General features: G+C 32.0%; 3 protein-coding genes and 1 long non-coding RNA gene across 4 annotated transcripts; 1 reads left to right on the top strand and 3 right to left on the bottom strand.

Moving 5' to 3' along the window:
* Positions 1-3,886: 3,886 nt before the first annotated feature.
* On the bottom strand, positions 3,887-6,047 carry LOC149482062 (uncharacterized). Its single transcript, XR_016316698.1, has 4 exons — positions 5,715-6,047; positions 5,577-5,621; positions 5,345-5,467; positions 3,887-5,197 (listed from the first exon to the last, which is right to left on the bottom strand). It is a non-coding gene; the product is annotated as an uncharacterized LOC149482062 (long non-coding RNA).
* Positions 6,048-6,335: 288 nt separating this feature from the next.
* Positions 6,336-15,870, bottom strand: LOC149482061 (protein SPT2 homolog). The gene is made up of 9 exons (XM_089704137.1): positions 15,647-15,870; positions 14,030-14,203; positions 13,657-13,879; positions 12,874-12,984; positions 12,352-12,645; positions 10,586-11,485; positions 10,156-10,273; positions 8,253-8,341; positions 6,336-7,348 (listed from the first exon to the last, which is right to left on the bottom strand). Exons 1-9 carry the CDS (start codon positions 15,704-15,706, stop codon positions 7,266-7,268), a joined length of 2,052 nt encoding a protein of 683 aa, XP_089560263.1. The 5' UTR covers positions 15,707-15,870; the 3' UTR covers positions 6,336-7,265.
* Positions 15,871-16,545: 675 nt separating this feature from the next.
* Positions 16,546-18,477, top strand: RpL27A (ribosomal protein L27A). The gene is made up of 5 exons (XM_089704535.1): positions 16,546-16,641; positions 16,815-16,878; positions 16,989-17,086; positions 17,188-17,340; positions 18,319-18,477. The coding sequence occupies exons 1-5, from the start codon at positions 16,639-16,641 to the stop codon at positions 18,445-18,447; spliced, it is 447 nt and encodes a 148-aa protein (XP_089560661.1). The 5' UTR covers positions 16,546-16,638; the 3' UTR covers positions 18,448-18,477.
* Positions 18,478-18,876: 399 nt separating this feature from the next.
* Positions 18,877-21,072, bottom strand: LOC149482059 (uncharacterized). Its single transcript, XM_089704534.1, has 2 exons — positions 20,941-21,072; positions 18,877-20,627 (listed from the first exon to the last, which is right to left on the bottom strand). The coding sequence occupies exons 1-2, from the start codon at positions 21,023-21,025 to the stop codon at positions 19,321-19,323; spliced, it is 1,392 nt and encodes a 463-aa protein (XP_089560660.1). The 5' UTR covers positions 21,026-21,072; the 3' UTR covers positions 18,877-19,320.
* Positions 21,073-21,282: the final 210 nt, after the last annotated feature.

Here is a 21,282-nt window from a genome sequence, read left to right as displayed (position 1 = left end):
GAAAGAAAAGACATTTAATTCAACACACACATAAAGACAAATAAAAATGAAACAGAAATTAAATAGAAAAACACATTGAAATTACGATATAAAACATTAATATTAATAAGGTGTGATCCTGTGTGCTGAACAGGGACACCACTCAGGAATTCTGCGGCTTAAGAGCTGCAGCACTGATTTTCAGTGGTTCCCATGTTCCCAAATGACGCCTATCGCCTAATATAAATTTAGCGCCTATATAATATAATTTATATTAGCGCCTAATATAATTTATATTTATAATTTTATAATTAATATAAAATTAGTCTCATTTTATTATCACGCCGGTGAAGGTCGACCTATAGATCAAGAGCCCACGACGGCCAGACATTCCTTTCTTTAATAAAGTTGAAAGTTTCTCTGTATATGTCTCCGATAAAGATAAGAACGACTAGCGATTATCAAGTCTGGGTTGTGGTTACTTTGGCAGGAAACAGGTAGTAAGGGTGTATAAAATTGTACCTAACTTTCATTATAGTTTAAAAGCTAAATTTTATATATGTTACTTGGGGATCTATAAAAAGATGTTACCTTAAGAACCAGACAGTTTTCATGGTTCTTACATCTAGCCAGACACATTTAAAAAATAACTAACATATCATCAAATTCACATAACTACCTAAAAGCGTAACAAATATGAAATAACACACTAAAGCATTAGTTAACTATAATTATTAAAAAAATAAAAGTATAATATATAAGTAATAAAGTTATTACTCTTTTACGGGGACTTATGATGATGGAATTTCACATATCCCGATGACTTTTTTATTGTGTCAGCGTAATGCGCGTGAATTGATGCGTGCAATCGATTTATCGTTAGTAATTATTAATTGTTGGAAAAAATTTTAAAGCTTTCGTTTCATTGTAGTTTTTTCGAAATAATCAAAGTTAATTCAAATTGTGTTAAAAAAATAAATATAAGTATGGATGAAGGTACAAACATTGAAAAAAATGTTCATGAAATAATCAAAATCCAAATTACTTAAAATAACCGTAAATATTTTTCAACCAATTATTATATGTATACCATTTTATTTACACAATAATGAGATTATTGCTAACTATATGAATTTTTTTTTTTCAACACTGAACTCCCCCCTATGCAAGTGGCTTTCTATTAGCGTAAAGTTCAATAGAATCGATAAACGAATGTATGAGATTGACATAAGCTGGAGATACGTCACGTGACCGAGCGTAACGAAACGAAAATTGGTAGACGAGTGGCATTGTTTTTCTATTCCATTAAACGGAACGTAAAGTCATACGACAGGCGCCATACAAATGGCTAGCCAAGTGGCACTTTTGACAGGAGAAACGCTCTGTGGGCGTTCGTTATCAAGCGTACGCTAACATCTTGTAGAAATCGAAACAAAATGGCGATTTTATAATCAGCTGTTGAAGTTCCGTGTTGTGTTTCTTAGTGATTATAAAATTTTTAATAAAATGCACGCTTTGAGACTTTTAAAAGCTGCGCACGATGAAGAAGTTTGGCTCAGGCGCCAAAAAAGAAATGCGTCCAGACGGAGTTTGGAGACAATCGAAGAAATGCCCGAACAATTGTTTCAAGAGCGTTTTAGGTTAAGTAAAAAAACTTTTAGCGAGCTTTGCTGCAGCCTACGTAACCAAACAAAAATACGGGGTACTAAAGAAATTCCTTTGGAAGTAAAGGTAATCCACAGTTTCTTCACTGCGATTGTTTATAAGTGATGTCCGATATTTTAAATGCCCAAAATTCTTGGCAACGGGATCGTATCAGAGAATTGTGGGTGTCACCCAACATTTGCCACAATGCACTACAAGTAGATGCATTAGGCAAGTTGTGGAGGCACTCAACAGTCCTCTGATAGTTAAAAAATGGATAGTTTTCCCTCAAACAAGCCAAGAAAGAGCAAAAATTCGACAAGAGTAAGTGTTTCTATTAATTTATTTATAACTTTCAATGTTTTGTACAATTTTAATAAATAACTTAATCCTTTACATAGAAAGAAGGTCGCTGCTAATAATTGTAGTCACAAACAATTCTATTATTCCACATATTGATTGTCTATTATACCACAAAATGTTTGTTTCTGTTCAATTCTAAATGTTTTAAAGGTTTACAAAATATTGTGACAAATCCATTTGAAAGTCTTTTTAATAATTGTATTAAGTATATTTTATAATATATTTAGGTAATTGTCTTTAATTATAAAATGTAAATATAACTGATTACAGATTTCAAAGGAAATTTCAATTACCAGGGGTAATAGGATGCATAGATTGCACTCACATATCTATTATAAAACCTCACATTGATGAACAGAATTATTTTAACAGAAAAGGATACCATTCCTTGAATGTGCAAATGGTAAGCTATATTTCTTTGCATATGTATAATTAGTTAGTAAGCATTGTTTTTAACATGTTACATTAAAACAAAATAACAAAGCAACTGCAAATAGAATATTTTTTATAACTTAAATTTTTTTTCAGATATGTGATGATAATTTAAAGATTACCAATGTCAATGCAAAATATGGTGGAGCCACGCATGATTCCTTCATATGGGCATCCAGTGAAGTGGAACCATACATGCGTGGACTTCACGAAAATGGTGAATTGACGTGGCTATTAGGTAAATCAAATAATTCCTACCTACTTCTATATATTTATCATAAAAATATTGGAGTTATAAAGCTCTTTAACTACATTATTTGTTTAAGGTGATTCTGGATACCCGCAGAGAGCGTGGCTGATGATACCAATTTTAAATGCCGAACCAGGTTCTCGGGCAGCGGTGTACACTACACGCCATTTACAGGCACGCAATTGTATTGAACGATGTTTTGGTATACTGAAGGCTCGTTGGAGATGCTTGCTGAAGCATCGTACACTCCATTACCATCCTCGTGTTGCCAGTAAGGTAACTATTGCATGTTGTGTTCTGCACAATATTGCACAGGATGCTCAATTACCTCTCCCTAATAATATGGCTGAGCAACAAGAGGATGTTGATGAACCGAGTGTGCTGGTTGGACCCATTTCCAGCAACCAAGACGAGCTGATGAGTGGCAGAATAATACTTAATAATTTAGTTAATAGGTTAATTTAATAGGTTATTTTTGTCTCTCTATGGTAATGGCGTGTAGTATGTAGCGTGAACTAGTGGTTCCCTGGTCCAACTAACTGGAACAGCACCTGGCACTGGCAGCACTGCACACTCCTGATTCACGGGAGCATTATTTTATTTACAAATAAGTTTGATAATTAACCATTGTTTAATTTTTTAAAACAAAAGTATGTAATTTTGGTTATAAAGACTGAAGTAGTCATTTAGTTAATTGTTGAATTAAGTATAATATTATTATAAAAGCTAGAAGAGTGAATTACTTACTAAATAAAGACAAATTAAAATTAAGTACATAAGTGCAGTAGGTATTACTTTAAAACCTACAGTGTATTTTTTAAAGTGTGTTGTGTGTAGTTTTAAAGTGTATTACTTTTAAACCTAATGCAGTGTGCCTGACCAAGTAGTTTTGTATAATATTTTTTCGCTCCTAAAACATTATTTTGTTTACTTCACAGATTTAAATAATGCAACTGCATTAGTTACAGAATATATTAATCCTTTTAAAGTTTCTGATAACTGCTCATATTTTAGTGCAGGTCATAGGTGAAAAAATTGATCATCGTTACAGCCTCAACCTATTTTTTTATATTTTTAAGTTTGTAATTTTAATTGTATTTTTTGTTAGTATTTATAAAAGTGTGTACTGAATTAATGGTGGTATAAACTACTTAACTAATTAAAGAATAAAATATACTATTACATATTATGTATACATGTTTTATTCAATCTTCTTAAAACTAAAACAAACACTTAAAATAAATTAAGTACATATAAATCCTATAAAATTTAAAGATTAAAAAGTAAAACAACTAAAGACAGAGGACAGAAAATACTGTACTTAAACTATTAAATTAAAATCAAAAACAAATTCAATATTCTTAAAACTAAAACAAACACTTAAAATAAATTAGAACATATAAATCCTATAAAATTTAAAGATTAAAAAGTAAAACTACTAAAGACAGAGGACAGAAAATACTGTACTTAAACTATTAAATTCAAATAATATTAAAATCAAAAACAATTTCTCGATGACACAATAAAAAAGTCATCGGGATATGTGAAATTCCATCATCATAAGTCCTCGTAAAAGATAAGTAATAACTTTATTACTTATATATTATACTTTTATTTTTTTAATAATTACAGTTAACTAATGTTTTTAGTGGGTTATTTCATATTTGTTACGCTTTTAGGTAGTTATGTGAATTTGATGATATGTTAGTTATTTTTTAAATGTGTCTGGCTAGATGTAAGAACCATGAAAACTGTCTGGCTCTTAAGGTAACATCTTTTAATAGGTCCCCAACTAACATATATAAAATTTAGCTTTGAAACTATAATGAAAGTTAGGTACAATTTTATACACCCTTACCTGTTTCCGGCCAAAGTAACCACAACCCAGACTTGATAATCGCTAGTCGTTCTTATCTATATCTCTGAGACATATACAGAGAAACTTTCAAGTTTATTAAAGAAAGGAATGTCTGGCTGTCGTGGGCTCTTGATCTACTATACAATTTAAAGATTAAAATGTAAAACAACTAAAGAAAGAGGACAGAAAATACTGTACTTAAACTATTAAATTAAATAATATTAAAATCAAAAACAAATTCAATATTCTTAAAACTAAAACAAACACTTAAAATAAATTAGAACATATAAATCCTATAAAATTTAAAGATTAAAAAGTAAAACAACTAAAGACAGAGGATAAAAACAAATTCAATATTCTTAAAACTAAAACAAACTCTTAAAATAAATTAAGTACATATGTAATTATAAATCCTATAAAATTTAAAGATATTAATCTAAAATAAACGCTTAAAATCATTTAACACAGTAAATATTTTACATCAGCTCTATAAAAAAAATAAAATGGTCACAAATCCAGTCGCAGTCGCTCCATTTCTCTTTTATGGAGTAGTTTCTCACACTCCCTCTCACATTCATGGAGGAGCTTTTCCCTTTCCCTTTCTCGCTCATGGAAGAGCTTCTCTTGCGTCTCCTCCAGTGCAAGGAGTCTCTGTTCAACTGCCACAAATTCTGAAATATACAGAGCAACAATTGAGAGTCTGAAATATACAGCTAGGTTAACAAACAATTGAGAGTCTGAAATATACAGCTAGGTTAACAAACAATTGAGAGTCTGAAATATACAGCTAGGTTAACAAGGTGCAAGTTCAAACTTACTTTCTTCCACTTATCTTGTGATTTATGTACCCCACCACCAATTGAATTTAGTAAGACTGTCAGCCTTGCCCATATTTCGTCGGCTTTTACTCGACCCTGAAGTCTCCACTGAGGTCACCATACCTATAGGTAACACACACCAACGAAGCACTTGGTATTGATATGATTTCATTGTTTATTATAAGAATATAGAAGTAAGTTTGGAAACAAAACTGTATTTTTTTTATAGTACCTTTCCATGAATTCTATTAGAGCAGAAAATTGCTCCGGGCTGGCGCTGAAAAATAAGTACACATTTTAATAAATTCAATTTAAACCTTGAAGACATAATATATTTTTATGCATCATTGCAAATGCAAAACGAACTTACCTCTATATGTATTTTTATAATCTAAAGCAAAACCTGACTTTTTTAATTCACTTCAATTAAGTAAATTTATTGACTTTCTACTTTTTCGGCAGTTTAATTATTGAATTATTGAATATTTTTCAACATTACTAATGTCAAACTGAATGACAGTTCACAGTTTGACGTACCCTGACTGACGTTAGAATTCGAAGCCATAGACATTAGCGTACGATCCAATAGAATGAGCGTTCGCAAAGTTGTAATCCACTTGGCTACCTGTCGTATAGCGTATTCGATAAGACGTCAACGTTTGTAGAAAGAGAAACGCTATGAAGCGTAAGCCACTTGACTAGGCCCCCTGCTGGTGCGTTTCACGTTCCAATTAAGCATCAGCATAATTCGTCATTGTGCGCCACTGAGTCGCATTATGCTCTGTAATTGGAAAACAGCCATTATGTACTGTGTAATCCAATGTTAGAATAAAATGAGAAAAAATAAACTATTTTATTTTTAAATTACTTTTCAAAATTATATAAATCGGTCAAGTGCGAATCGGACTCGTGACTAAGGCTGTGTCCGCTCTGCGGTTAACAGTTATTACTTCTTATTATTGTTGATTATTCAAGAAAAGAAACACAAGTATGCCTGCATATAAATTTATTTTTTTGTTCTTTTTTACATAATTCATCTTACATTCAGCAACATTATATTTATTTATTAATCCATATAAAATCCATTAAATATTCGTTTCAAAACATCGACAGATAAACAAATCAAAAACAAATTTAGTTTTTCAATAAATAAAGATCCTCCATATACATAAACCGAAGTTGATTTTATACAGAAAAAAATGAACTTCAACCAATTGCTTATTTAATTATTCTTAAGAGACAGTGAGTAGTTACATATCCGCAAATAAACAGAAAAAAGTTTCGTAACTGCAAGCAAAACAAATAGTTATTCGTGATGTATATTATTTATTACTATTTATAGTTATTGCTACAACATAATAATATATACATTCATATATTTCAACATAAGGTAAGTTAATTTGTATTATAATCTATGTTAGTTGATTGAAAATGAAAACACCTGTGATGTCTTAAATTAATCTAATTCTATTTTGAAGAATATCCTAAAAATAGTAACACAGTGCCAAAAAACGCATAATAATAACACATTATTATTTGTTGCGGTTAAATATTTTCATCCAGTAAGACAAACAAAAAGTTCTTATTAATGGTTAAACTAGAGATCTGTACTCATTTATACAACACAATATTTCGTTTAAATAAATCAATAAACTGTAATTCTTTTAAACTTCACATTTATACAAAACAAGCGTAAGCCGTTTTTGTGCTAAAATAATCACCAAGTGAACATCATATTGTGTATTATTAATAGTAATATTTTGTTACGTTTAACAAATTTGCTCAAAGGTATAACAAGTAATATTTAGCAAGTAATTTTTAATCACATATTCAATTATAAAGTTTAAGCACAACAATCAGTACAGTTCACACAACACAATATTCGGTTGGTCCAAATTTATCCGTGGAAGCAGTTTGGTCGTCAATCATCAGATATCCTTCTTTTACCTTTTTTCTTTTTCTCCATCGCTTCAAGTCGCATGTCTTCTAAGTCCTCCATAATACCTGTAAAATAAAGTTTTGATTTATAAGAATAATAATTTCAAAAGTTTGTATAACTGTTAGACTAGAACAGACCAAGCGAAAAACTAGCTCACAATGTGACACGAAAATTTTATACATAAATAACTAAATGAAAAGAATATCATAGAATTATATCTGATTTGTTTAAAATCACTACATAGTATAAAACAAAGTCGCTTTCTCTGTCCCTATGTCCCTTTGTACGCTTAAATCTTTGAAACTACGCAACGGATTTAGATGCGGTTTTTTTAATAGATAGAGTGATTCAAGAGGAAGGTTTATATTTTTGAGGTTTCTAATGTGATGTCGTAAAAAATTACATTTTTTCCGCTTACATTGAAAACGCAGGCTGAACCCTACGAGTTTTATCAAAATAATGTACTAAGTATTATACACATTGAAAAGGTCTACAGAAAAGTCCGTGATGGTATATGTCTATCTCTTATGGATAACCCACAATAACTTTTTTTGTCATTTACTTTTTACGACAAATAATGGCTAATTTTCGAAGCGATTTTAACCAATACAGCATTAATCCTTAACCAATTAAAATTTAAATACCTTGAATACATTGTTCATTTAACATAGATCTATATGGCCCTTTACACCGTATGATTTAAGTGAATATTTTCGAAGATATTACAGATTTAAAAATTGCGGGACGTAGCGTTTGCGGCGGTACCGGCCGGCCGCCCGGCTATATATTTTATAGGTACCCGTGCGAAGCCAGAGCGGGCCGCTATGTTTTTATATACAACGTTCACAGTTTTTCTGTAGTGTATTTAGTATCAGCATTGCACCCGTGCGAAGCCGGGGCGGGTCGCTAGTTATTTATATTTAATGTCCCTGTGCATTTTGTGTGCAATATTACATAATATTAACTCACCAATTTTCTTGCTAATATATTCTTCGCGCTGTTGTCGCGCGAAACTAGACTCCATCATGGGGTCGTCATCATCATCCATGTCTCGATACCTGGAATAGTTGCATTTTTTAACGTGATAACGTTTTTAAAATCGTTTTAGTCGGGTGACATGTTCAGAAACTTGTGTCACACCAAAACCTCACGAGCGCGATCGCAGGTATAACGAGAGAGAGAGACGGACCGATCTCCCGTCTCATCTCGAGCGCTGCCACCAATAAGACGTTATCACGTAAACATCTCGATCGTAAACCTACTTTACAAACAACCAATTTTTTTTTGTAAGTAATGAAAATAATATTCAAAATTCATAGTTATCAGTGGTTTTTTTTTTTGTAATAATTGTTTTAAAATATTAAGAACACACAGTACAATGGCATATAAACTAGTGATGATAACAATACAATCCTACTTCCTACTTAATATCATAAATGCGAAAGTGTGAGGATGGATTTATGTGTATGTACTCACACATGCGTTTGCGTGAAAGAGTACAAGTTTGTTACTCTTTGCGTGAAAGAGTACAAGTTTGTTACTCTTTCACGCAAATACTACTGAACCGATTCTATGAAATTTAGCATAATATAAAAGGGTAACTTGGATTAACACACATCAGAGGCGGCTCGCCCTAAGGAGCGCTGGTGCAGTGAACTCCCATAAATAATTATAATAAAATCATAGTCCTTAATTTAATTATTACCATTAATTATTACTATTTAAAATCAATCGTAATCTTTAAAACTACTGTTAATACCAATGAATATATCCATCATTCCATCATCCCATACACCTGTATAATACCTACTGTATTATGTAACGCGCGAAGCGGAGCGCTCACGATTGCGCTCCAATGAAAAAAGATTTAGTACATTTCCTAATACGAAATCCAATAGGAGTGAAAGAGAGGGTTTTGCCAGAGCCCTGCGCGTGAAACAAAAGATTTTCTATGGAAAAGTAGCAAAATTCGGAGCGCCGCACCCGCAAACGTTGCCGGTTCGTTTTTACCGCCCGGCAGGACAGCGATTGCGCGCGAGGTTGCCAGTTACCACTTCTATAATATAAACAAACACTCGAGTCAACTTCAATGCACGCGCGCGATTCATGCAATTTTCTAATTAAAATTATAAAATACGTGTTGAAATAGCCTGTAGTTATCAGTATTACATGTGAGTGTTAAAATTAACAATAATTATAATGTGGCGTTCATTAAAAAGTGTGATAAAACGTTACAAATTCGGCTTGAATGTAAAGCTAAGGGACCGCCACGGCCTGAACTTGATCTTACGCAAAAATGTACGACAAAAACGAAAACATATACGCGTGTGTTTAAATCTGAACAATATGTGAAAACACCGTGGTTGTGTGGTTGTGATGAAAGCAACAAACTATTTTGTTTTCCGTGTCTTTTATTTAAAGCGGGTGCGGCCGGCGGAGGTGAGAGTGCTTGGACTGAAACGGGCGTTGACGACTTAGCTCATCTTTCAATCAAGATGAAAAAACATTCACAATCTCGGTACCATTTGTTGAATGAACTGCAATTGGCGTCTATCGGTCTTGTCGCTTTAAGTTATAGATATTTTTGCACACCAAAAAGAAAGACGTATCACGTATGCATTTTCTTTATAAGTAATTTTTTTGATAAATTGTACTGCTTTACACCATGTATTTTCAGTGTTTTATTTCAAGTGAACAGTGAACACCCATAAAATTTTGTCACGAGCCGCCTCTGACACACATTATAGGTTTTATCCCGGAAAACCCACGGGAACGGGAACCATGCGGGTTTTTCTTTGAAAACGCGGGCGAAGTCGCGGACAGAAAGCTAGTATAATATATTCTCACCAACAAGTTATCCATTTATACTTACCTTGATTTATCGTAGCCAAATATTTCTTTGATTGCAGACGAATAATCGAGATTCTCGTCGCCATCGTCGATGAAGTCGTCCATCTCGGAATCGTACTCTGAATCTGAATCTATGCGAGCTGAAATATATATTATACTCATTTGTCATCACAATGAATTTACTATTAAACAATAAAAAAAATTTGTTGTAGAGAATTTATTTGAGAAAATTAATAATAAATGAGGGAAGCTATAAACTGGTTTAATACTTAAAAAAGTTGTATTTGTGTCCATTCTCTATAGGCCATAGATCTAGATTAATTAAAAAAAAAGTACCTTTTAACCTTATAAAGGATTACCCTTATTAGGTTTTAACCTGATAGTTCTTACATTTCGCTGTTCCAATATAAAACGAAATAAGTTTGAATGCGGAATTAAATTAGCATACTCACATTTTTGTTTTCTTCTTATATCATTCGGATTTGGCCTCCTCCTGTCACCAGGTGGTAGTTTCTTATGTCCGTTTTTACCCAAAGAATTAACATGTTTATCAAAATCGAAACTATTAGATATCACAGGCTTACTCGGTCCACCTTGTTTAGTAGCACCTTGCATTGGTCTTCTATCATCTACCTTCTTAGGTATACTTTTGCCGGGCTCTAATCGCTTACCATTTTCAGGTCTCACTTGACCATTAACCTTAGGACTACTATCTAAAGCTCTTTGTTTCGCTAAAGCCATCCTCTCCCTCATACCATTCCTATCTAAGCTTTCTTTACTAATTTTTGGCACTGGTTTACTTTGTGAACTGTGGCCATTTGTTAGTTTACCGTCAGGCTTTTGTGGCAGTACTTTTCTCTCATTCGAATTTTTGTCTATCCTGTACGTGTTTTGGCTCTTTAAGTCTATACTTTTCTTAGCTTCTTGTTTTATGGCAATCTCTTTGCTTAGTTTAGTTTTGTCTAATCTATCTACTTTTCCCTTGTCTAACGAAACACTCTCCAACTTGGCTTTCGTTTTCTCCAACCTTTCTCTGTCTTTATTAAGTCTTTCCATTTCTCTGTCAATTCGTTCTCTCTCTGCCTTTAATTTGTCCAATCTTTCTTTATCTATTCTTTCCTTTTCCCTTTCTATTTTGTCTCGATCTGATCTAGCTCTATCTTTTTCTCTTTGTATTTTCTCGGCTCTTTCCCGGTCAGATGAAACCTTCTCTCTGTCGTTATGTTTTGGATAATCATTCTTGACACTTGATGATGATGTTGACGATTTCTCACCGATTTTTGGTATCCTTTTAAAGCCACAAGTTGTTTCTGATTTGTATTCTTTTTCTGGTGGCCTTTCCTCCTTTGAAACTAAAATAAAATTTCATGTTTTTATATTACCATTTCAAACAATTTGCAATATAAGATGGAAATTTAAGCAATGAAAGTTAGTATTGAAAAAAATTATTAGTCTGAAAGAAATTACCATTTTACATGCTAAAAATCATTTCTTAATTGTCAAGCAACAACTACATACAATTACATAAACATTATTTTAAATTATAAACATACAACACTCGACAAAGTAACGAAAACTACCAATACACACATAACATACAACACACATAAAATCTGATTGAATTTCTATTTTAAAAAATACTGTAGTGGTACTAATGCTTACACTCAATTAATTTATTTCTGTTTTGTCAATTAAATTATTTTCAGATAAACAATGAGTTCAATTCATGATAAATGTTGTTGACTACATTTGTACCATAAAAATTTATTTTTTATTTAGATGTCAGCTATCACAGAGTATAGTACCTATACAAAATTGTACACAGTTTATGATAAGTAGCATATACTGTGTACAATTTTGACCTGTGGTCTGGAAGAAATCGCTTTTAAGCGATAAGGTCACCTTTTGTACTTTACCTCGCATCTATACAAATATTTATATACTGTACATTGTAATGTTAAATAGTGTGGTACAATAAATGGTCAAATAAATAAATACCATAGTGATGCTATGTAGTGACATAGTATAAAACGAAGTCGCTTTCTCTGTCCCTATGTCCCTTTGTATGCTTAAGTCTTTAAAACTACGCAACGGATTTTGATGCGGTTTTATTTAATAGATAGAGTGATTCAAGAGAAAGGTTTTAGTATATAACTTATTAGGTTTTAGACAAAGCGGGCGAAGCCGCGGGCGGTAAGCTAGTAGTATATACACATACCTTTCCGACCCCCAGCTTTCTCGGCATCAATCCGTTCTTGCCTGCGCTGCCGTCTCGCCATTTCCTCTTCATATTCCCTTTTCTGTTTCTTTGTCATCAATCTGTCTGGTTCAGGTTCAGCCACAGCTTTCTTGGCAGCAATATCGATTGGTTCACTTTTCTTTTGCTCGGCAATCTTTAAAAGCTGATTGAAATCTATGGGCGGCGGCGCGGGCTTTCGGATTTTTGGCTTGTCTGGCTTTTTATCTTTCTCTTTCTCCGGTTCATACTTTTGAGGCGGACTTGACTCCCGATCTGCAATGATGTTAAAGTGTAATTGGCTTATGAATCGGAAGAATAAAAGAAATTAAATTATTCAATTGAGTCAAAAATACATATTTTTAGTACCAATAATATTAATACATGCTTTTTATTACAAATGCTCATTATAAATCAATTTAAAAACATTTATCTCCCATGAACTTCACAACTATAAATATGCAAATAATATAATAGTTTTTCCTTTATAACAATATAACTTACCTCCATTTTCTGTGCGACGTCTCCTCTTGTGAGGCACAGGATCATCTTCATGTTTCAAAGCATGCTTAACCCTTTCTCTGGTGCCATTCAAATCCTTATTATGTGAACTGCCTGTAAACATTTATTAATATCACATGAATAAAGTACAAATATTGTTAATTTTGATGAGTATTTATTTTTATCACTTATGTAGGTATTACTATGGTAAATCTATACTTAATATTATAAAGCTGAAGAGTTTGTTTGTTTGAATGCGCTAATCTCGGAACTACTGGTCCAATTTGAAAAATTCTTTCGGTTAGATAGCCCATTTAAAAAGGAAGGCTATAGGCTATATTATATCATCACGCTAAGACCAACAGGAGCAGAGCAATGTGGGTGATTCAGTAAAAATCTCTAATTAACACTTCTAATGACTTAAAGTAGCAAAAATAGTTCTGGTATGATTTTAATTCTTATTAAGCTGCTTGAACTTCATGTTTAAGGACAATATTAATCCTCAAAGCCAATTAAATTATGTAAATTTCTACATAAATATGTGGCCTCAAGATATACTCTTAAAAATTAAAATATTTATTACTATAAGATATTTTCTATGTAATAAAATTAAAAACATTGTCATAGATAGATTGATATTTAACAAATAAAACTAACAACCTAAATAAGTAAACTAACCAGAAATCCAGTAAAATACATAACGTTAAGTGTACCATAGATACATAATATATGTGTAATATGCATTTTTTTTTAAATAAGATCAATATTAAAAACATCACAACTCACTGGTACTAGGAAATTTTGGTTCATCAGGCAATTTACTGTATTTTTGCATCATTTTCTCATAAATAGCAGCAGCAGCTTGTGATTCGTAGCCATAATCATCTTGATCAGGTTGGTCTGGCCCTTCTCTGGTTACAGCAGTATTATCTCTGTCTATAGCATCAGCGATTACAGATTTGTTGGCAGATTTTATTACTTTCAGAGTTTTTTGTATCTTTCTAAGAGCCTAAAATGATATTAATAATAAATTATACTAAAATTCAATTAAAATATTATTAGATTTTCAATAAAAATCTATTTATTAACAAATAATGAAAATGTGTCATCCAAATACATATCATACATACAATATTTTCAAGTATGGAAATGTTTTCACCTTGGGGTCACGCATAGCAAGTAATTCCTCCCTCTTCCTCTGTGCCTCCAATTTCTTTTGTCTTTCTTCTTCATCTTTCTTTGCCAAAAACCTTTGTATATTTGCTGAAAGTCTATCTTTTGCTTTTTGTTCCTTTTTCGGAGGATCAAACTTGGCTTTGTAATAATAATTACTCTAAAACAAATATGTAAATAATATCAGTCGATGGAATTATCGAAATATGAACCTATTTCACGTTTTTCCTTATACGCAAGAAATTTACTATATCATTAATAACATATCACTTCAATCAAAATTGTCGTATTTCTTATCTTCGAAATTTAGTATGGTATAAGTTAATAAAATTGTATGAGGTATAAAATAACATGGACAAAAGTATGTACTTTTAGGTCGCAAATTATAACACTGGTCAACAATGATTTTGTTGCCCTGGATGTGAAAGTGGTTTCGAATAATTTAACGCATATTATATATAAAACTATTAATGGTTTTGCTAGATTGGCTCTAGTTTTTTTTTAATCCTAATTTTCTTATTAGACTAAAACGCAGCATGAAATAGAAGGTTCTATATTTGTTTAACATCATTTATTTATTACAAAGTTTTACTTATTGTTTTGTTTTAGTATTTAATTAATTCAAATGGATATAAAAATAGAGAAAAATCATTAAAACTTATGAAATAGTACAAGGAAATAGATTTTATAAGCTTCTCTTCTTAGTTAATTTTGGGACAAAAGTTTTGTTATGGACCATCAGTAATCTGCAATCATGTGACGGTCCAATATAACCTGATGCCTTTATTCCATAATTTTTACTTCTTTTTCGATGCGTTCTTCCTGTTTCTCACAGAAATTTCGCAGATTTACTGGATATCTGTCCAGGAGACTGTGGGGAAAGTGTAGCTTTATGTTCGTATTTGCTCATAAAATAATGAAGTTTTTTAACAACTGTTGTGCAATTTCTTTATAATTTGGTGTTTTAAATTTACCTTAAATTAACCAATACTATATCTCTCCATAATTTACATTCAGCATCAGTTATTAAATTTTGTTAAATTTTCATCTTTTATCAATTTTCGACACGCCCGTCCTGTAGGGCCGTCGGGTATTCTTCTTATACTTCTAGATTTATACTTCAAACGCCTAAATTTTCATCTTTATTAATTATTCCTAATGAATTTGCTTTGTCTAATTCTATTAATAAAAACATCAAGGGAATTTCGTATACCTATCCACTTTGCTGACCAAGTGCTACTGGGTTTCTTCAATTGAATACAAACCGAACATTGTTGTTCCTAAAAATGATTTTTTTACAGAAACCATTTATTATTCTGATATTCTACAGTCAGTTTTATATAATAGGGTTATGTCTGAGCGAAGAAATCTGCAGAAAACGTAATTCATCAAAAAAATAAACACTTATTAGTAACCCGTATTCTGAAGGGCCGTAAGAAAATTTAATATATGAAAATCCAGATTAAAAAAAAACTAGAGCCAATTAAATAATTTTAATGATTACATTCGCAAACTGGGTACTTGAAATATATAAATCTGTAGAAATATCCAGGGCAACAAAAAAAAATTGTTTTTTTGTTGAGCTGTGTAATCATAAACTCACAACAGATGACTTTTCTTGTTGATTACGCTGGGCTGCTAGTAACGTCTCACGGAACTCCATCTTGAATATTATAACAGTGGCTTATGGAATATCACAATGAAAATGCAAACATGATAAAGTTTTTGTAAAAATATTTACGATTTTTAGCGAAATACGTGTCAGACTTCGACAATCAACCCGACCATTTTCTGGAAACGTACTGAGCACAGATTAATGAGTTCATTTATTATTATGTCACCTCAGAAAAGTGTCGAAAAAACACAGATAATATTGTAAAGTTACGATCCTATTACATGGTAATACCAACGTCTTTTGAAAAATAATTATTTAAAATATAAAAAATACTGAAAAAATGTAATTAGAATGAAATAATAAAAAATCAGTCAATTTTAAAGCGGTTTAATAATTTGCAAAGAATTATTAAATTATAAAAATAAAGAAAGTAAAATACATATTACACTATAGCGAATTTAGTCACTAGATTTAGAAGAAGAAGATCACACTATTTTAAGCACTATTTAATTTAGTTCTTGAATCAGGGGAGATTATGAGTGTTTTAGAACCACTTGCACCAATGAATGCAGAAATTATCTACGCATAATAACGTATAAATTATATATGAATAATATGATGCCTAATATAAGAGCGAGCGCGCACGAGCAACTTTGTCTCCGCAACTATTTTGTCTCTCCCATCAATTTGTATGGGGAGTTGCGTCGCTACGTGCGCGCACTTTCATACTAGCCCATGGGTGGAGAGACAAAATAGTTGCGGAGACAAAATAGTTTCGGAGACAAAGTTGCTCGTGCGCGCTGGCTCTAAGCCTAATATAGATAAAAGTCTAACTTAAAGTGACCCAAACGAAACATAGTTCAAAAGACAAGTATCCTATCCCTGTAAATAAAGAGAAAAACATAAAAAAGTTATTTGACATTGACGTCTAGTTTGTTTCGGTCTCTTTCTTTTGCCATTCCTTCACGAAAGCCGAAAATATGGTTAGTGTTCATTGTCAGTGAATTATCAATAATTTTCTCGATAATCGTTGAAAGTTGTCGTAAATATTTGTTAAATTAGTGTTGTGAAATTAATAAGTGTATTACACGTACAAATATTTCTCAATGAAATTAGTTTAAACGAAATTGTTATTAATCTATTACTTACTGTGCAGGCCACTTCCAAAAAGAGGACCAGGAAGTTGAGAGGACATGTCAGTCATGGACATGGTCGTATCGGTAAGTTTCCATGCTATCCACCGCATCAAAACATATAACCTACAAAGCGTGAAAACACATAATATTTATATTATCTTGTAGACTTAATATCACGTGTTGTTGTGTTACAGGAAAGCACCGTAAGCATCCCGGTGGTCGCGGTAATGCTGGTGGTGAGCATCATCACAGAATCAACATGGATAAGTACCACCCTGGATACTTCGGCAAGGTAAGACTACCTCTGCATATAACCAAAATTATAATCAACTTCACTGTATACAAATATGTATTGTTATTTTATGTTTAACATATGTTTTATGTCTGTTTTAGCTTGGTATGAGGAATTTCCACTTGAGGAAAAACAAGGTCTTCTGTCCTGTATTAAATTTGGACAAATTGTGGACTCTTGTCTCAGAACAGACTAGGCTTAAGTATGCCAGTGCCACAGATGGCAAGGTTCCAGTCATCAACATTGTCAAGGCTGTAAGTATTGATACTTATGCTTTAATGTTAAGATTCTGTAAAACAAACAAATTTTAATTCAATATTTTACTGAAATATCAGATATCATTTGTATGCACGACCATGCAATATTATTTGCTTTTACTTGGATGGTATTGATATGAACAGATACTGTTGATGAGTTTTCAAATACATATCTTAATGAATAGATTTTAACATATTTGTTTCAATTTATTATACGGTGTCTGAACAGATATAAAAACTGCAGCTACAAAAAAAAGTTGTTGATACACTTTTAAAAGTTTATACTATTAGAAATTGTTTTTCAAAAGTTGTACAATGTATGCTATTTCATAAAACATAGTGTCACACTTATGCTTCTTAACTCTTGAATATTCAGATTAAAATAATAATAAAGTAATTATCAGATAAGATAATATTATTGTTTGGTTTTACTAATGATCACTCAGGATCAGGATATTTTTTTACTTCATGTATTTTATATTATAAAAGGAGAATTCACCTGTATAAAATACATGAACCTCAATTATTATATTTCAACCCCTCTTCACCTGAATAATGAATATTAATTTATATATATATTGTACACTTATGTACCATAAATACAAATTTTGATTCCTATGTTACGACTTGCGAATATCCATAAAATACTAACTACAAACTATAAATACATTCATAAAACTTGATAAAAAAACAGCCAGTTTTGCCGCTTGCAGATGATGCTTTTTGACAAATATTTTCATACATTACTAGCAAACCGGGCGAACTCCGTTTCGCCACCAGAGACACCTTTTCTTTGCTATAAACCTCACGGAGCCCGAGACCTTTCCAACGAATGCAAAACCGTGGAAATTGGTTCGTGCGTTCTGGAGTTATAGTGTCAGGAAGGAAAACCCGACTTAGTATATCCAGAAGTTGTGACACCCACTAAAATATTTTTAAATTAAAAAATAACCTTAATGTTTGTTTTCATTTCAGGGTTACTACAAACTGCTCGGCAAAGGCAAACTCCCAAAGCAGCCCGTCATAGTTAAAGCTAAATTCTTCTCGAAGACAGCTGAACAGAAGATCAAGTCTGTGGGTGGAGTCTGCGTGCTTTCCGCGTAATTTAAGTTTACAATAAATTTATAAAATCTATTCTATTCTTTTATTTACCTCCAAACAATAGGGATGATCTTTACAGAGGTCCCTTTGTAGTAATTTCTGATTTATAAGCTATATTTGATTATTTTTAAAATTTATGTGAGATCCAGAAAAAATCCCAAAACACTTATTCATATCCTTTTTGTGTGATTCGAGTATTGGGACAAATCCATTATGCGCAAATAGACCTCGCTCGCTGACGCTACGCCGCTCCGCTTTGCTCGCGTTTAAATCCTAAAACTGAATTAAATTAAAACTAAAGCTTTTGACTAATTACTCAGTGCGAAATGCTGTTTCAAGTTTAAATACAGAATTAAGTAAAACAATTTTAAGTTTTTATTGTTTGTTTGATGTTCTTGGAACAGTACTAAATGGATTAATACATTGAATAATAAGTCATGATATATTTAAATAGATTTAATTACATAATGTATGTAATCGTAATATAGTAAAATAATCATCACTTCAAATAAAATACACAGTTACATACTTCATATACATATAAAACTTGTAAATGAAGTTAATCAGTAAACAGCTTTTCATTACCAATATAATAAGTAATAGTAGCAATACGAGATATGAGTTAAATTATAGTTCTAGCACTAATCTTAATTGTTACAATATTTCCTCCATAAATTCAATAATAAATAAAAACAAAATTACAATAAATTATTTTAAAATAGCACAGATTTTAAAGGCTTATTTTTAATTTTTCCCTAAATACTAATTTCTAATATTGATTATTGATTTCCTACGTATTCTTAATACTTCGAAGCTTAATATTATTGTTATGAGATGCTCAATAATTAGCAATTATTATTCACAATACAAGCACTATTATGTAAATATAGTCAATGTGTGAGTAGCTCTGAGTTGGTGCGGAGGCCGAACCACTGACTGGTCAGTTTTAATCGGGGCTTGTTCAGTTTGTGTCTGAACAGTTTCTTGTGCTCTTACTTGTTTTGCCTTTTTCCTGGCAGCATCACTTTCTGCATAATACATACCCAACCTAGTTTTAATAGCTGCTAAAGCTGCCCCGTTAATCTCATCATGAAATATGTTACTGTACCTCCACTGTTTAACAATAGGTCCTTTCTTTCTCTCCTTCTTGGGTTTCTTAGATTTACTTGTTTCAAAAGAAACTTCTAAGGTTTGACCTTGTTCATTATATGGCATGGTAGTTAGAGCAATTTTATTATCCTGAGAGGGTTCTGGTTTAGCAGAAAGTAAAATAAATGTAGTTGGTTGCGCTGGCCTGTTGACTGATTGTAGGAGGATGCCCATGCCTTGTGGATGCTGACCACTTTGCGCAGGGTAAAAATTTGTTGCAGCAGATGAGGTTGTCAATGCTGTTTGATACTGATTCTCAAAATAATTTTCTGCTATGTTCATAAGATGACCACTGCCTGGATAAGCAATTGGAGCAAAAGATTCTTGTGGCACTGGCATAGGAGCTGGTGGTGGGGGAGGCTCATTTTGTGGCTGCACCATATCAGAGCTTCTCTTTGATTTAGGCATTGTGGCTGTAATGTTGTCAGGATCATAAGTCTTAATGTAATCCTTCCACATTTTTGAAATATTGATTTCTAGACCTGCTATCTTGTCCAATCTTATGAAATCTTTCAATCTGTGTGTATGAACTATGGAGTATATGTGATTTTTTATTTGATCAACTACTCCTGATGGAAGACGTACCTCTCCTGATCGTCTGTGACTATTCTTTCCTCTATTATCACTGGGGAACATTATACCATCATCCATTTTCTTACAAAGAACTCTGACCTTTCTCTCGGTTATGGCATGTATATTTTTAAATGCTGTTTGACATACTTGAGTCTCCCTGCCTTTAACACGGACAAAGTATTCAAAAGTGCATGTTCTACGACTGCTGGATTTCACTCTTTTTCTTTTAACATCAACCTGTCTCATTAGACCAAAAAGGTAAGCATTTTGTTCATCATGAGTTTTCATGGAGTAAAATCCCTGAAATGTCTTAAGACGTACATCCTCCGGTACTTTTTGAAAACATTTCCTACGACAATTACAGTCAGGACCTGGTTGTTTTGGAGGAACGATTTTTCCATTTGCATTGATATATTCCAGTCCAGCAATTCTTAATCGTTTCTGTTTTTGCTTGTGCCATTCTGAGAAAATAATAAGTAATTTTAAATATGACAAAAATAAATTGTTTACATTTTTTATATCGTTCTTTTATTGTTAAAAAAGTTATTCTTATTACTTATTGAGAAACACCAAAATTTTCATAGGAGAAATAAAAATAATACATATAAAAACACCGACAAAACAGGTTCAATTAAGATCTACGTATCAAAAAGTAGTAAGAGTCATAATCCGAGTAGTTCCATAACTTAATAACAGTCGATACAAATCATTTGTAGTGAGTTTTATATAAAATAATACAACCAAAAAATTTGGGCTCTGCAAGCACTAAATTACCTTCTGGATTTCTTGAGCGCTTTTTCACAACTTTGCCGTTTTTATTAACTTTTAGTTTACGCTCGTTGCTTTGGACATCCGCCATTTTAATATCAGAGAAAAATGCAATACTCTTTTTTTTTACCGAACAAGTTCTGGGCTCTGGCTTTGAACGCTTTGGTTATGTCAAACCAAAAGCTAATTTATAATACATATTATTTATTTAAAAAATACATATCTAATTCATCATTAAAACATATATATAAAAAAAATTTCGAGTATGAACATGGTATGAACTTATATTTTATTTTCTTGAAAATGCTTTTTGTAAGATAAACTGAATAGCATGGCCCGTATTTGTAA

Source organism: Colias philodice, chromosome 15, assembly GCF_061535455.1.
Source record: "Colias philodice isolate Cphi_HAF_F1 chromosome 15, ilColPhil1 Martin Lab GWU primary, whole genome shotgun sequence".
In the NCBI taxonomy this organism is placed as follows: domain Eukaryota; kingdom Metazoa; phylum Arthropoda; class Insecta; order Lepidoptera; family Pieridae; genus Colias; species Colias philodice.
Note: the sequence above shows the minus strand (reverse complement) of the source record. Positions and strands in the feature narration are given on the sequence as shown.

Coding starts and splice junctions, on each gene's coding strand:
- LOC149482061 (XM_089704137.1), bottom strand. CDS start 15,706: ATGGAGTTCCGTGAGACGTTACTAGCAGCCCAGCGTAATCAACAAGAA. Junction 12,985..13,656: donor ACCAAAATTTCCTAGTACCA/GTGAGTTGTGAT, acceptor AAATGTTTACAG/GCAGTTCACATAATAAGGAT. Junction 8,342..10,155: donor TTTGGCTACGATAAATCAAG/GTAAGTATAAAT, acceptor CAACTATTCCAG/GTATCGAGACATGGATGATG.
- RpL27A (XM_089704535.1), top strand. Junction 17,087..17,187: donor ACCCTGGATACTTCGGCAAG/GTAAGACTACCT, acceptor TGTCTGTTTTAG/CTTGGTATGAGGAATTTCCA. Junction 17,341..18,318: donor TCATCAACATTGTCAAGGCT/GTAAGTATTGAT, acceptor TTTTCATTTCAG/GGTTACTACAAACTGCTCGG.
- LOC149482059 (XM_089704534.1), bottom strand. CDS start 21,025: ATGGCGGATGTCCAAAGCAACGAGCGTAAACTAAAAGTTAATAAAAAC. Junction 20,628..20,940: donor GCGCTCAAGAAATCCAGAAG/GTAATTTAGTGC, acceptor TTATTTTCTCAG/AATGGCACAAGCAAAAACAG.